The sequence below is a fragment of the Solenopsis invicta genome, chromosome 2 (genome assembly GCF_016802725.1).
Source record: "Solenopsis invicta isolate M01_SB chromosome 2, UNIL_Sinv_3.0, whole genome shotgun sequence".
In the NCBI taxonomy this organism is placed as follows: Eukaryota; Metazoa; Arthropoda; class Insecta; order Hymenoptera; family Formicidae; genus Solenopsis; species Solenopsis invicta.
In genome coordinates, this window is record NC_052665.1 from 22,870,890 (window position 1) to 22,888,985 (window position 18,096).

General features: G+C 34.3%; 1 protein-coding gene across 1 annotated transcript in view; it reads left to right on the forward strand.

Moving 5' to 3' along the window:
• Positions 1-18,096, forward strand: part of LOC105203126 (transcription factor MafB) — a 72,064-nt gene that overhangs the window by 21,645 nt on the left and 32,323 nt on the right. Inside the window, exons 2-3 of the mRNA XM_026139464.2 lie at positions 3,156-3,714; positions 17,182-17,507. Of these exons, the coding sequence (XP_025995249.2) occupies positions 3,156-3,714; positions 17,182-17,507 (885 nt within the window). The remainder of the gene's footprint in view (positions 1-3,155; positions 3,715-17,181; positions 17,508-18,096) is intronic.

An 18,096-nucleotide genomic window follows, 5' to 3' on the forward strand; every position in this document is an offset into this window, starting at 1 on the left:
GTTTAGCTTTAGATATTTTAAAAATAAACTATATAAACTATATAAATAATTAAAACCTATTCTTCCATGGCCAAACCAATAAAGATAGTAAAAAAATAACAACTGGAAATAATATTGGAGCATGAAAGCAGATTACTAAAAGCACGTAAAAGTACGTTGCAAAAATCTATTTTGCAACTGATTGTTATAAACAAATTTACTGTAGAAGAAAACTGATTGTGCCAATCGATTCTACGGGAAAAATTATTAAAGACACATATATGACGCTTTCTTAATTGTTATAGATGTTATAATTGTTATAAACAAATTAGTTGCAAAATTGATTTTTGCAACGTTCTTTTATGTCAATATTGTGTTTTTACGTTCCAATCCTATTTCCAATTGTTATGTTTTAGTTATCTTAGCTAATATAAATTTAGTTAATATAAACTATATAAATAATTAAAACCTACTCCTGCCCATGTTGGCCCAAGGTTGGCCCAAGAGTCGTCGTCGAGTAAAAGAGTCGGCTAACGTTGTCTGTGCCGACATCGTGCCGCGGTCGGATTGAGAGTTAGTTGCCGTCGTAATACCAATGTTGGCGCAACGTTGGCCCAAGAGTCGTCGTTGAGCAAGAGTTAGCTAACGTTGCCTGGGCCGACGTTGTACCGCAGTCGGATTGAAAGTTAGTTGCCGTTGTAATGCCAATGTTGGCCCAACATTGGCCCAAGAGTCGTCGTCGAGCAAGAGTCAGCTAACGTTGTCCGGGCCAACATTATTATCCGTCGCGCCGCGATCGGATAATAACAGTCGGCTTGCCGTCACGCCGCCAGTGTTGGCCCGATAATCAGCATCAGGCAAGAATCGGCAAACCCTACTTGGGAAAGTATAATTTTTTAAATAATTACCTGTTTTAAAGAAAAAGTAAAGTAAAAAAGAACATCAAATTTACGGGTAAAAACTATTATATATAATAATGTTTTTTTAATACGTCTAAGTTATCTATCAGATTGGTCAGAAAGTCTTTTCGTATTTTGACTCGCCGTAATTGGCACGTCTGCATTCAAAGCAATTCACGGCAGGACAGGGAAAACGTTGTTATTTTTAATTTACATAACTTCATCGCATTGTTGCAAATGGAGAGCGTCTGTAAACTATTGTGAATTTGCAATAAAATCGCGAAAATAAAGCAGCAAATTAGATTAATTTTGTTATATATATTTTAAAAGCACGAATGTGTTTTAGACCATCGAAATTTTTGTAAAACTTTCAAACGGGATGTAATTACTATCAGGTCATGCCAATTTTGGTTTGAAAAATTTCGAAATAATAATTTTAACGTGGAGAACGAGCCCAGGTTTGGAAGGCTTTGGGTTTTTGACAAAGAGCGTTTGCAAAGCAGAGTTAAAGAAACCCCAGGTATTACCACTCGAGGCGGACTTCAAAATAGCTCACGGAATCATCATCTGTTGGAAAAAGTTTAGACAAAACTCAAAGAGTTTTGTCTGAATTCCAATTTGTTAACCGTAAAGATATCATCTTTCAGAACAATGCTCGCTCCCGTGTGAGCGCATCCACGTTTAGAAAAATCGGATAACTTAATTGGAAACTTCTCAAACATCTGCTAAAATTTCCTTCACGCCATCCAACTATCATCTTTTCAGACACTTGCAAAATGTTTTTAACGGGAAGGTGACAGGAGATCATTAGACGAGACAAAGACTACATTCATAATTAAAATAAAAACGCTTATCGTGAAAAAATGCTTTTCCTTTTTACATAAAATACAAAGATTTTCTAACCTAGAAAATAAATTATAATTGCTATTTAATTTTTGCAATTTAATTTTTAATTCTTATTTAAAAAATGTCATTTTGTGAAATAGTTTTATAGCATAAATTTAGTATCTTTTTTACTTTCTTAAAAAAGACTCTTTTTAAAATAATTAAAGTCATTGCATACAGATAAAATCAATATTCAGTTATTTACCATTAATTTTTAAAATCTGTTGCTTATGTTAATAAAAATAACTTCGTATAAATTTGTATAAAAATAATTTTATACGAATATTTACTATTTATAAAAAAGTTACATTGTATTTGTATAAATTAATGTATACTTTTATCAAAGATAGAAAGTCGTTACTATATCTTTACTTTATTACTATTTTTATATTTTTATAATGGCGATTTGGTAATAATGTTACAATTTTCATAACGATAATGGTAACGCCAAGGAAAATAATCACTTTTAACAAGTAACTCGTTAAAAGGTACATTATTCATTGAAAAAAGTAACTCGTCAGTTAACGTAATGAGTAAAATTACAAATTAGTATTTTTCAAGTTATTTTGAGTAATGTATTATAGTAACAAATAAATTGTCAAATAAATAAATAAATAAATAAAGTCATTATTTCTTACCAATATTATTAGAAAATTGTAACATTATTACCAAATTATAAGAAGATATTATAGAAATATAGTGATAATAAGTAATTCGTTACTTCCATTATCTAATTTTTAATAATAATTATTTAATTTATGAATTATATAATAGTAATAATTTACTTATTTTTCACGACGCATATCAATTTTGAAAATTAATAAAAACATGACTGCGCGTTAAAATTTTAATAGCATGCTTAAACATAAAAAGTAATAATGAATTATTTATTATTTTCCAGAAAGAAAATAAAAATAATTTTTGTTTTGATTTATTTTACGTATAGCATATTATGCACAATGCAAACATTTTTAGGTAATTTTAATTTTTATTTGAACATTTAATGGTACATGGAATTCTATTTAAATTATTCAATACATTTTCAATGTTTTATTTTTTTATGATATTTTATGTTATTTTATTTTTATTTAGAGAAACTATTCTTTCTTGTCTAAATAACAATTATTTTTAATATTTCTAAATATTTTAAATATTTATATTTTTAAGACATTACAAAAATTTTTAAGACTTTTAAAATCTTCCAAAATTTTTGATTCTTAATAACATTTGAATTCTTAAATATGATTAAATTGTTTGAAAACTTGAAAAAGGGAGCTGAATGTTTATTATTCGTAAAATATTGACAAAATTTGAGAACTTAAATATTTTATTCAACTATTATATCATCCATCACACTCATTGTTGACATCGATGAAAACTAACGTTTTGTAGGTACGAATGGGTTCACCGACGGTTATGGTAAACGGCAGCGTGGTGCAGCTTCCAGGGCAAGTGCAATCGCAAGGTCTGACTTTGGCGCCATTGACGCCGCCCGCGCATGAGTTGGAGCAGCCGCATCCTCTATATGGTCAGCCGCATATTCAGGTGCAGCACGGCGTTTTAGTGAAGGCACCGCCCGGCACCGCGGCGCATCTTACTACGCTGTCGCATCCCGGCACGCCGCCAGACACGCCGCCCGTCTCGGCATCGCCGCCGCCGTTGCAGCTTCATCGTGGCGATCGGGATTCCCGCGATGCGCGTGATCTCCGCGATCGTGGAGGTATATTGCTACAACTGCAGCAACCGGCAGCGATGGTGCAGGAGGAGATGCAGGTGAGCACGGGCGGCATGGGCTGGCTAACGCAGTCATTGAGACAGGAGCCACTCGACCTGAGGCCCCACTGTCCTCAAGAGCAAACCCCGGAAAGTCATCACGAGCCTTGGTCGGCAGCGCCGGCGCATCATCATTTCCAGGAGTTGCAACATCTGCCACGACCCACAAGGCACGCTGGTGAGCATCATAGTAACTTGTTTTGAAAAATAAAAAGTTTGCTCACGAAATATACCCTATAAAGCACAAAATATTACAATAGTGTTGCAGCGATTTTGCAACGTTTCAGCAATATTGCTGATGAAAACATTGCTGCAATGTTATTAAAATGTATTCTACGCTGTACGAGATATAAGTTTAATTTCCTATGGAACATTCCAACAACATTGCTAAAATGCTATCCAAGTCTATATGAAATAATTCTAAAGTAAGTAATCTTTGAAGGTGGATATTTCACTTGTATACAAGATGTCCCAAGAGCGCAAGATTTAATTTTTTAACGAAACGTATTATTTATTTGAAAAATACTGATATTTTTATTTTAATATAAAATACACACATTGAAATTAAGCGTGGAACAAAATATTCGACAAATCTACCTCTACTGGCATGGTCTTACTTTTTGACAAAATTATATTTTTGTATAATTATGGCTCAATTTCGTCAATAACGCATCGAATCTTTTTCTTCAAAAATTATTGATTTGTTAACGTAGATACGAGATTTCACAAAACTTAAAAAAAAAAAGTCATAAATTAGGTCATGTCGTACGATTTTGATTCACAGTTTTGGCTGCCATTGTATGAGATAACACGGCCAGGAAATTTCTTTTGCAACAACTCAATCGTTTCACATCCAGTGTGATCAATTGTACCGTCCTGCTGGAACCACATGTCTTTTAGACTCATACCGACCAATTTAGGCCACGAAAACTCTGTTATCATATTGTGATACACTGTTTATTGTCAGTGCATTGCTGACTATATTTTCGAAGAAGTACGGTCAATCACTCTGCCAGCCCAAAATGCGCATCAAACAGTGGCTTATGATAAATGCATTGGCTTCTCAAGCATCTTCAGGATTGTAATTAAGTGCAGAACAAAATACTCCAGGATTCTTTTCGTCCAAAACCCAATAGTTTTGTATGTTTATGTACCTATTCAGTTGAAAGAGCGCTCTATCGCTAAAAAGGATTTTCTTCGAAAAATGGTCGTCCACTTCTTGATTCTGCAATACCTAATTGAATAATGCATAGCGCTGCAAATGATCTATTGGTTACTGTTATTGAACCTTGTAAGCATGCAAATGCAAATCTTTTATGAGAATTTGCTGTATGATTCGCTTTTTAAAATGTTCACTTGCTGTGAACGATGGCGAATGAAGATTTTTGCACTCTCGATAACATTTTCAATTGTTACGTTAATGTTTTTAAAAGATTAGCCCACACAATGACGCCCTATAGCTCTGGAAAATAAGATACTTGTTACGTTATTTATTTGGGGCATCAAAATTATTAACAACGATTTTTACCGGATAGTTGTTTGAAATGGCACTTTATAAAACATACTAAAAGTCCTGGTCATCCGCGCACTTGGAAAATTTTTCAGCTTCAAAGACCTAATAAAAAACGTGGTTTTTTAAAAACATCTCTGAAAATATTAATTTTATCGAAATAAAGATCATTATCAAAAAGAAAGCTGACAAAGTTACGAACAATTTGGTTTTTTAAATTAAAAGTCGTACGATCAATACTTCTCAAGAATTTTTTTAAGAATGGTATCTTTTTAGTCATTTTGTGAATAAATTGATTTCTTATTTTTTGTAAATATGTCGGTTTTGTTTATTTTTATGTACAAAATACCTCTTATAATAGTTGAAGGTTAAATTTTCTACAAAATCATTTTTTATTCATTTTTATGCGACTAAGTAATTTCCGAGATACGATTTTTAGAACATTTCCTTTTACTTTTGAATGAAATTTATATATAAACAATAATACGTTATATCGGACTGATGGAATAAAAACACGAAAATAAAAGACCTATGCCAGTCATAGCAATTTTTAGTGTCGAATAATAATTTTTAATTTTTACAATGTCCAACTTAAACTGCGCGCCAATATTGTATGTGCTTCTTATAGCATTAATATTAGGTACTATTCTGGTTTCATGTGTCACTGTGTTTCAAGTCTGACATATATGCGACGCGCAGTTTAAGTTAGAAATTGTAAAAATTAAAAATTATTATTTGGCACCAAGAACCGCTGTGACTGACATAGGTCTTCTATTCGTGTTAAAATTTATATTTAAATATTTTTTTCTATATATCTCGGATCTATAAAACCTAAAGAGTATTTATTATCAAATTGACAGGTTTTTAAATTTTTTACAAAATTGTCTTTTTTATTGAATCTCGTATGATAGTATTGGGTATACAACTTAATTCTTCCCTGTATTTATTAAACTACAGCATCTATTCAAACTTAAATTTTTTTCCCGCCGTATAGTTGTTTTAAAGTGTCATATTTCAGCTAAAACGAAGTATAATAGTTGACGATGCTGTTGATAAAGGGTGTTCTGATATACACTACTAGTACTAAAAATCTGTAGTTCACATTATACTATATTGCAGATTTTCAGTATTGACAGTGAATTTCGGAACACAGCCATAACTTCAAGAAACAGTGTCGTTCGAACACAAATCTGAGGCACTGCCTCTTTTTTCCATTCAACTAAAGACAAATGCCAGCGAGGCTAAAAAAATGATTTGCTTGGCCTTAGGTAAAAATAATGTATTTTGTAGCACATATAAAAAATGGTTTTAAAAGTTTTGAAATTTTAGTCTTTAGTATGAAAAATGTACTAAACAATTGATAAAAGTTAGAAATAAAGAATTGGGACAACTTTGGAAGAAAATTTAGACTCAATCAGAGTTTGCAAATACACTTGCAGTGAGCCAACAAGCAATCTTGGAACACACATAAGCTTGGTATAATTTAAAAGGCGGACCTTGGGTTTCTCTTTATAACAATGCGCGGCCGCACGTGACAAAAACAACCTTGGAAGTCACCTCCGATTTAAACAGGGAAATTCTCCCGTATGCGGCGTACTCTCTAGATTTCTCACCTTCAGATTATCAATTTTTCCAATTTTTACAACATTATCTGGTTGATTCTCACTTAAAATTTCCTGAAGAGGTTAGCAAAAGCATCGACGAATTTATCAACACAAAACCACTAACTTTCTTCCGAAGCCAGTTATCCCAAAAATAATAGAAGTATATAACAAGTAACAGAGACTATTTTGAAGATTGAAAGATTATTCGTTATTTTTGTGAATAAATAATACATTTTTTTTAAAAGGTCAAGAGTTAAGTTGTACACCTAATAATTGCCGAGGTATAAAATCAATTTTTTTACTGTGTAATAAATTTTAAGGAACAATTTGTACGTGGTCTATTATACAATATGTAAAAAATGTACAGAAACAGAAAGTCTTTCTAAAACTTATGAAATTAGCTTTAAAAGTATTTTTCGTTAAACCTCGTACGACCATATAATAGTTTCCAAGATATGGAATTTAAAAAATCTTATTGGACTTTCAATTTACATTAAAATCTGAGTTTATTTATCAATATAGATCTGTAATCGAGTTGGAAAACATTATATCATTCGTATTTTTCTCAAAGTTTATATAGGATCTTACTTGTTTACCGTTCTTAAAAACTTATTTTCGGAAAGAGGTTTGAGAAAAATTGCCTTTTTTCGACATTATATTAAAAAAAGTGTTTTTTGCAACTTATTTAAAAGTATCTCAGTTTCTATTGGTATTACGTAAAAAATGTACTATGTGAAGTGTTCTGTCCAGTTTTCTTTGGTTGCCAATCTTTCAGAAATAGAGAAAGATAACATAAAACCGATTGTTGTTCATAAAAGGTGTGTTTTAGCTTTAAAATGCTCTATGGTAAACCTTAATAACTTACGTCTAATTGAAGCTACAGAATAAAATGAAGAACAAGTTTGATGTGTACAAAACAGTTCAACCCGAGGATGTTTTGTGAAATATAGTAAATCCTTTCTTCCCTGCGCTTCTTCATCGTAAATTTCTTATATGTCTTGATTGTGTGTTTGCATGTTATTACGGTTATATTCCCATGTTTCAGATAAAATGTCGCGTAAATATGCTTACAAAAACCATCCAAGATCGAAGCATTTAAAACCATTAAACCATTAAACTATTAAACCTTTAAACCATTTGTTATAAATTGTGCTTTATAGCAAAAACACCAAATATTTTTTACCTCATATAAACGCATATAAACTCACCTCAATGTCAGCAATTTTCAAATATGTACAAAACCTGAGTTTTTTTTGTACAATTTGACAATTGCTGACGTTTAAGTGAGTTTATTTTGTAAATTACTTAAACCATGTTTCAGTATAATTTTCTTGTCACAGTTCGAATGATGCTCCAACTTCCGAGCCTAATAACTCGTCCAAACGTGTAGCATCTTCCTTATGAGGAAGTCTTTGCCTCAAGTTTAGCTGCGTCTTTTTCATTGTATTTACTGAAGATAGCTCGAATGAACCGAAACGTTTAATAAATTATATCAATTTGAGAATTCAAAATTACTATTCATTGCGCACCATTTACCGTGCCTGACTCGTATTTACTGCTTTTTTCTTTGTTATTATCAATTTCACGAGTCTTATTTCTCATACCAAATATTTCACAATGCACAATATTTCTTGAACAGACACCCTAATGACTACGCACAATGTACAGATTATGGAGAATAGCAACGAGACAATTGCCGAAAATAACGATACATTTTCCAGTAGAATAAATCTACAGTGTCACAAAATAAACTTCTGCCTATAAAATATGCATGATATGTCCGAACGGAGATTTGAGGTTTTGTAGTCTAATGCGTATTCGAACGACAAATGATGTACTAGAACGGCAGCTTTCTATCTATTTCACCGTCTAGAAAAATTAGAATTGCACACAAAATATCCACTGCACTAAACACTCCATCCTAATTAATCAAAATTGAAGCTTATAAAATTTCCCATAAAATGCTTTTTTGTACTTCTTTGTCCGTCAATTTGTGTGCGAGATACATTTGTTTAAAGACAGAGTTTTTTGTGACAATTTTATGATTGAAAAATATGATAAGAACAGTGGATTTGTAAAACTGTTATTGAATAACAATACTTTCGTGCTCATAATAGATAGTGTTCTCTTTAATTTTGTTTTTGATTCATATTTTTATCAATAGTTTCGGAAATACAACTAGCACATGTGTGAACAGAAAGATGTGACACCAGTATACAAGATGTATCTTAAAAAGCGTCTACTAATTATATAGCGTTATTCTTTGCTAAAAACTAAGTCGAAAAGTCCTGAGCCATTTTTTTCTATAATGTTTAATGAAGGAGTAATTATTAAGTAAAGCTAATCTATTCAGCGCCGTCCTTTAAAAAGACATACATCGGTGAAACACGCACCTGGTAGGGTGCGTGAGCGCTTGCTTGGCTCGCCGCTTGCTAGTTGCCCGTGCAACTTCGCACTGCCGCGATTCACCGACGTATGTCTTTTTAAAGAACGGCGTTGATTGGATTAGCTTTACTTAATAATTACCGTTTTATTAAACATTATAGAAAAAAATGGTTCAGGACTTTTTGACTCAGTTTTTAGCAAGAAATAACGCTATATAATTAGTGAGCGCTTTTTAAGATACACCCTGTATAGCATATATTGCATATCTAATTATTAAAAAAACCAATTTATTCTTTTGCGATTTATATGAAATTTGGTATTTTATGATTTTTGAGGATGCTGGAATCCGAATATGATATCAGAACTTCAAAATTCAATAGCTGATTCAATATAATAGGAAAAAATTAATAACCAGCAAGTTAATGTGTTTATAACGTTATTGGGAAATTTCGAAGAGGTAACTACTCGGAAAATAAATGTACACCGGACTTCGGATTTCAAGATTTCACCGGACTTCGGATTTCAAGATTTCACCGGATTACATGGAATTCATTAGACTACATCGAACTTCATCGGATTACAACAAACTTCATCGGATTTTATCGAACTTTATGGATAGAAGACTTTAAAGACTTCATAGGACTACGTCGTACTTCATCAGACTTTATCAGACTTCATGGACTTTATCGGACCACATCGGACTTTACCTGACTTTACTGAACTTCATCGGACTTTGCGGATTTCATCGGACTACGTTGGACTTTATTGGACTTGTTGGACTTTATTGGACTACGTCGGACTTTATTGGGTTACGCCGGACTGTATCGGACTTCATAGACTTTATTGGACTACGTCGGACTTTATAGACTTCATTGGACTAAGTTGAACTTTATAGAACTACGTCGGACTTTATTGGGTTACGTCGGGCTTCATTGGATTTATCGGATTTCACGCACTTCGCGGAGTTCATGGACTTCATTAAATTACACCGGACTTCATCGGATTACGTCGAACTTTATCGGACTTTACGGACTTTGAGGACTTTATGGACTTCATCAGATTACACCGGAATTCATCAGACTACTTCGGACTTCATCGGACTTTATCATCGGACTTCACAAACTTCGCGGATTTCATGGACTTTATTGAACTACGTCAAATTTCTTGGACTTCGCGGACTTTATAGATTTTATCGGATTACACCGGACTTCACCGGACTTGTTTGGATTACGTCGGATTTGATCAAATTACATCGGACTTTATTGGACTTCACAGACTTCTTTGCGGACTTCATGGACTTTATCGGACTATCCTGAACTTTGCTGGACTTCATTGGACTACGTCGGACTTCATCGGTCTTTATTGAATTTCACGGATTTCATGACTTCATCAGACTATAACTGACTATCGGACTTTGCCGGATTTTATTGGACTTCATGGACATCATTGGACTACACCGGACTTTGCTAGATTTTATCGGACTACATCAGATTTCATCGGATCCTATCGGACTTTACGGACTTCAAAAACTTTAAGGACTTCAAGGACTTTAAGGAGTTCATTGGACTACGTTGGACTTTATGGATTTTGCGGACTTCATGGACTTCATCTAACTACACCGGACTTTGCCGGATTTCATCGGACTTCAGCAGACTCTGTCGGACTTTATGGACTTCAAGAACTTGTATTTTGCTGTTTTTTAATCCAAAATGTCATCAAATGAATTAAAATGGATTACAAATTTTCAATCCATTTCCGTTTACTGGAAAGTACCTCTGTAGCTTAACAAACGCGGCCCTCGCCTTTTCGATGCGACATCGGACTTCCAATGTATGGTTCCATTTTTCTCCTATTGTGGATCCGAGATATGTTATTGTTTCTTTCTGTAGCTGTTCTCCATCATAACGCCTTTATCCGCTGGTGGATTTTTAACTACGACCAGCACTTAGTCTTTTTGACATTTAGGCGTAGTACACATGCTTGGCAAGTGTTCACGTTTCGGTCTAAAAACCGCTGCAAGTTTCTTACTGTCGGCTATCAAAACAGTGTCGTCTGCATATCATGTTATTGGCCACTATTTCGTTTTTACATTCTAACATTTTTTTTGCGTCATGCAAAGCTTCTTTGAATATGTGCTTAAAGTAGTAATTGAAGATTAATAAATGTATATCTCTACCTTGCACTTTTTTGTATTTTAAATTCTTCCGTTGAACGGTCTGCGATCTTGATGTCAGCTTTCTGATGCCAATATACAGGGTGTTGCGTCCACATACATGTCGGTCTAACTGGTTGCCTATTCGTACAGGCGCGCATGATGGTACACAACTGCGTACGCATCGGCATGTCGGTAAGATATTGCCGACGTGACAAAGCGTACGCAGTTGTGTACCACCATGCGCGCCTGTATGAATAGACAACCAGTTAGACCGACATGTATGTGAACGCAACACCCTGTACATTGACGATAAATCTTAAATCTTTTTCATTGATGCCTGTGGTTTTCAACACCTCAATCATTTTCTTGTACTGGACTTTATCGAATGCTTTCTGAAAATCAATGAAGGAAAAATAGACATCACAATTGACGTCACGGTATCTTTGTATCAAGACTTGTATGCTGAACAGGTTCTCTCATGTTCCGAATTTTTTGCGGAATCCGAATTACAAATCACTGAGCTTTTCTTTGATCTTTTTGTATATCCCGGCTTGGATAATCTGAAGAAAGAGTTTCAGGGTGTGACTCATATATGAGACTAATGGTGCGATAGTTTCCATACTCTTTCGCATTTGATTTATTGATAAAGGATACGAAAATTGATCTAAACCAATTTGTTGGTATATGATTGCCATCGTATACCTTATTAAACACTTGACAGTGTCCCGAGATTTCTTCGTCGCCTAATATCTTGAAGACTTTTGCGTAGATCCAACCGTCACGGCTGTTTTTTCTTTCTGCGCTTTCTTAATTGCTTTCTCCTTATCTCTGATCGTAAGATTACCCACTGTTTCCTGGATGCCATGGTCGCTTCGCTGAGCGTTTGAGAAGAGCTCTTTATTATACTATTTCTATGCTTTGAGTTGTCGTTTCTCACTGATCATTAAGTTCCCTGTTTGATCTTCTAACTCCTCCGTTTCTTTTTTACCTTTGTCATTTCTTTCACTTTCTTATGGAGGTAAAACGAATTATGCCTTCTTTACATTCTTCAACTTCCGCGCATTGCTCTGCATACCATTCCGCTTTTGCTTATCTCACTTTTAGCCTTATTAGATTAAGCTTGTTGTATTGCTTTTTATCTCTCTGTTTTTGTATCGACGTCTATGTTCCATTAATATTCAATGTTCTCCGGTTATTTACTTTTGTTGCGCCACAGGTTCGTTTCGATTCAAACTTGATCTTGCCATTTCTGTTAGCATGCTTTTTCACTGATTCCACGATTCTTTGACAAATTGATCATTGATCATATTCTACCTTTTTTTTCCATGTGCCGCCTCAGTTATTGGATCCCAATTCTTTTTTTATTAAGTACAAATCTTACCCTTTTTAGCCAAATCCGAGTCAGCAGTGGCCCAAGGAAACATCGGTATTTAGATATGTTTTTACTAACTTGATGAAGTTCTTGAATCTCTCAGAAATGGCGGTGTAGTCGATTTGATTCCACACTAGACGATGTGGTGTGTCTGCTAGCGACGACACTTTCATGTGTACAGGCGCCTTTTGATTAACTGTAATACGTGTTTACGATTGCCAGTCCATGTTTCTTGCAGAATTGTATGAATCTATTGCCTTTTTCATCGTTTCTCATTTTGAATCCGTCTACCAACCGTGACATCTTTGCTTTCTTCTCTTTAGCATTCATGTCACCTATTATGATGATAATTTGCTGTTTTACTTGTTTAAGGCATTTATTGATCTTATCGTAGAATCGTTCCACGTCTTTATCTCTGCAGCAGATGTTGGAGTGTATACTTGTATTAGAGTGAGGTTGACTAGATCCGTCCGTATCTGTAAGAAGGTGATTCTTTTCAAGATCGAAATAAGGTTTGTCACAGCTTTCTCTTTGGTTACAATAAAGGTTATTTCATTGTGATAGTTGTTTTTTTCGGAACAGTATATGGCATGAGTGTCCATCATTAACATACCCGAGTAAGGCCAGCACATTTCACTAATTCCGAGTATGGAAATGTTGAGATTCTTCATTTCTTACAATCCAGTTTTTCTCTGTACATGCTTTGTATGCTCCATGTATTCTTACTACTCGTAAACATTCATTGGTAAATTCTCAGCATCCCTTAGTGCCCCATTTAAGGGGCACCCGTACTTGGAGCTATGGTTTAAGTTCACAGCCGTATGATTGTCCTGGGAAAGTATAGTGTGGTGGTTTTGCATTGCCTTCCACATTTTTGTTGAAACACCGTGTATCGTGAATTTTATTGCGCCGTTCTATGCTCAATGAAAATTAAATTGATCTAATGATTGATTTCATAAAACAGCAATAATTTTATAATTTTTAATTATAAATTTTAATTTTAAAAGGTCAACAAGATAAGTTACTAGGAAATTTAAATTTAAAGTGTTAAATTATAAAATAGAACAAAGCAGAGAAATTATTATTTGTATTAAATGTTTGTTTGATATAAAGCAATAAATAATATTATTCCATTTGTTTGCATTTTTTAATTCATATAGAATCTTGACTTGAATACAAAACACAATATTATTAGTAAAAATTAATTGACTTGAAAAAATAAGAATTTTTGTGCGCGCTCGATTGTAGGTCGCCACACTTTGATCTTCGGATAGAAGGATGAAGGATAAGAGAGACGAACAGTAGATGAACGAAGTAAGTGCCGGTACTTGTCTCGCACGAGACGATAAGGATCGTGACGATTACGAGGTGAAGGAGAACGAGATCAACGAAATAATTGTTATGCGAATTTACAAGTGTCAAACTGTCAAACTATATTCACAAATATTCCCACAATTACAAATAATTGTAACTAGAGTGGTATGATCTTTAGATTCGACACAGTTCTGCACCACGTGGCAATGGCGCGCTCAAAGAAATTTTGCCACCGTAGATCGCAATGGCGCGCGCCGAAAGATCTTGCCATCGGAGATATTATGCACAAACTTCTACCATGCGGGAGATCGCGGAGAGCGTGTTTATGAAAATCATTACTGTTCAATTCTCGCCAACCGGAGAATCTTCAGAGCGACAGCGGCCAGCGCGAGTTTGCTGCCGCTATAACTTGATCACGATATCGACGCGTGACGATCTCAAACGAAGGCGAACGCAAGCCGGTTTGGAGCACACGAGTGTTTGCTCCAGCTTCTTCCTTACTCGTGAAATCGCTCTGTTGATTGACTTGATCACTAAAACTGTTACTCGCGTGAGTATAGCCTTGCGACCGCGATCTTAGAAAATTGACGAGTTATCGGAAAACTTGCACACGGCCAGGATGCGTGTTGTTGCTTTGAAAGTTTGAAGAAGAAGAAGGAAGAAGAAGCCGGAAACGAACAACTCGTGTCGCTAAATCCGCGCAGAAAACGGAAACCGCGAGCGCTCCCTTCCCAGATATACTTAGGGCCGCAGTGATATATGGAGTAATTTATCGATTTCGCGAGAAGATCCCTCCAGGGACGTGGCGCCATCCCGCGAAGTGGGCGAGCCGCACGAAGAATGCGACTGTATGCCACGATTTCATTTTCCGTTTTGAAACAATTTTTATCCTGGAATGTTCTAGAAGATATCCTTGAATTGGTTAGCTAAGTATCGCTAACCATCATATTTTAACATTCATTGCACATCATTACTTGACCATACTTTAACAATTTATTGACTTTTTCCAATGGACTCAAAAACTATTCGTGGGATAACAAGAATCGATCATGCATCCGGTCTTATACATTAATAGTTCAGCATTTATTATTCAAACTCCGCAGACTATTAAGAGAATGCTATACTGACGGGAATTACCAATACATTATAGTGTTCATTAATTTTCGAATTGGCTCTACAGATCACAAAATCCTTTTGCAGAATAAAAGTACGCACCAAAACAAAGTCTGGGCTGGTATATTTTACAAGTAAATCAAACAAAAAGTTAAAATTTTATTTATTTTTAGCTCGTGGATCCGTCAATCAAAGTTAACTTTTGTTATTTACTGACGTTCTGTAACTTGTATGTATGAAATGAGATCAGCCCGGATTTCAGAAAACTCTAACAGACAACACTGACTGTATGTCATTCCAGTCAAAAACCTAACAAAAAAGTTTAATAGGTAAACAGCTATACGAGTACGTGTACAAATTTTGCTTAACGCACGTAAATGATGGCAAACAAAGCAGTGAATGTATGCCACAGTAATTGATAGGTCTTTTTGCAGATGGCGAAATAATGAAAAAACAAAGACAAATCTCTGTGCTGAACAAAGAGCGATAGCCTATTCTCCCTCAAAAAATAATCTGCAGTGTCGACGTCGAGGAAGTTCTTCGGTTACTATAGCATCCTCTTAAGAGGATGCTATAGTGACGGGAATTACCGCCACATTACAGTGTTCATTAATTTTCGAATTGGCTCTACAGATCACAAAATCCTTTTACAGAATAAAAGTACGCACCAAAACAAAGTGCGGGCTGATAAATTTTACGAGAAAATCTAACAAAAAGTTAAAAATTTATTTATTTTCGGCTCGTGGATCTGTCAACCGAGGTTAACTTTTGTCATTTACTAACGTTCTGTAGCTCGTATGTATGAAATAAGACCAGGCCGCACTTTAGAAAATTCTAACGAACAACACTGACTGTGTGTCATTCCAGTCAAAAGCCTAACAAAAAAGTTTAACATGTAAACAGTTGTACGTGTACAAATTTCGCTTAGCGCACGTAAACAATGGCAAGCAGAGTAGTGACTGTAGTTAATAGGTCTTTTCGTAGATGGGGAAATAATCGAAAAACAAAGACAGATTTATGCGTTGGACAAAGAGCGATAGCTTGGTCTCTCTCAAAAAATAATCTGCAATGCCGACGTCGAGGAAGTTCTTCGGTCACTATAGCATCCTCTTAAGGTACTGAAGTGACGGCCGAATTCACTCGACGTCGGTATTACAGATTTTTCTTCAATGGAGAATCGATCGACATGTAGTCGCATACGGGGCAAAGAGATAAGAGGAATAGTGTTAAGGCCAGATGAGCAGGCTAGCGCTTTTTGTCAAGTGCATTCATGAATGCATTATCTGCTCTTGTCTTCGATTTTAGCGCTATCTAATGCAAGATCTTTTAACTACTATGTTATATAATCATTGCTGTTTTACTCTTCAAACTGATTGAAGCATGCCACAATTTACATGTGAAGTTTTCAAATTATTATTTCTCTTATATTAAAGCTTTCAGGCTCATTTTGAAAACACAGTATTGTTCTTTGTTGTAATTCTGAATCCACGCCATGTTTATTTTATACATACAAAATGCTAAATTTCTATGCAAAGCAAATGTTGGCTAACAAAACTATGATTTAATAACATTTTTCGTTTTGTATGTCAAATTATAATCTGCTGATTTTATTATTGTCTATATTTTTATTTTGCAAGAGGATTTTTCAATTTGTGTCTTCAATAAAAAGATCTGCTGATCCAAAAATATTCACATATACAGACGTTTCTAGCAATGGCCTTAATTTTTATAATTTTTTCTGACATATTAAATTTTGATGTAACCTTTTTTTATGATTTTGACTCAACCGTTATGTCTATATTTATTTGAATGTTATATTTTTTTATTTATTTGAATGTCTTAACTTATTTATTCTCACCCTTATAAGTTATGTTGCTGAGGAAAATTAAGTAAGTTGAGAAACGTTCAGTTTATTTAATAATTAAACAAAAATAAATTTTAATTGAAAATATACCTTCTTTGTGCTCATTATCAGCCTTTCGCTCTTTTTATCGTTTCAAAATAAATATATAAATTTTTTTATATTACTGCATTTATTAGTTCTTAAGTATGAATTAAAAAAGGCGTAAGAGAAGTGGGAGTGGAGTAATTCTGTTACCTTATATTTTAGGGATAAACAAAGATATGAATATGTGTTTTATTATTTGTTGCAAACATATTCTTTCACTATCATGTGGACATTATTGTTGCAGGCGGATACCTGGCAATGTCGAGTCACCTAGAGTATTACAGTGGTCCAAGTGCAGGAGGAGGAATGCTTCCCGCGGGCGGGGGTGTAATGCAGGGAATGGAAGATAGCATGCAGGGCTTATCAATACAGCCGGGCAGACCGTTAAGCGTGTGCTCCGTAAGTTCCTGCGGCGCCAACGGGTCTACACCAGTACATCGTTCAGGTAGTGGCCTTTACTCCAACTGTAATGGTGCGAATCCTCAAGACGAACTCATGGACGATGAGCTTTTGATGTCTCTATCTGTGCGTGAACTCAACAAACGTCTTCATGGTTGTCCACGGGAACAGGTGAATGAAAACTTTTGTTTTTTATTTGCGTAAACAAGATATTTATAGTATTCGATATTTCAAATCGAAACTGATGATACCGATAATATCGACAATTTTATAATTTATAAAAATAAGTTGTAGAGCCAATATAATTCTGGCATTGTAATTCTTTAATTTTTATATTATATGTGAAGAGGTGATTTATGAAGCTTTATTTTCTAAAATCATACAGTATAATTATTATATGGTTACTATGATTATATATTGATACAATCAGAATATATAAAAATATATGCCCTAAGCATTGCAATTTTGTTCTAACTTTTTGCTGAATCCAAAATAAGAAACTGACGAAGTCAAAGTAAAACATGTTACTAATTATTAATTAATTTAATTAATTGTATTAATTAATATTATTTTAATTTTATTATTTAACTTTTAACTTTTTGTTAGTAACTGACAGTTTAAATAATTACTCAATCTATGATGTGTAGATGTGATGGTTTGTATGTTTCATTGATTTTTTTACTTCAGAAATCACATAATCACATGACAAGCACTAAACAGGAAAAAAAATATGAAGGATATCTGGTAAACCTTTATAAAA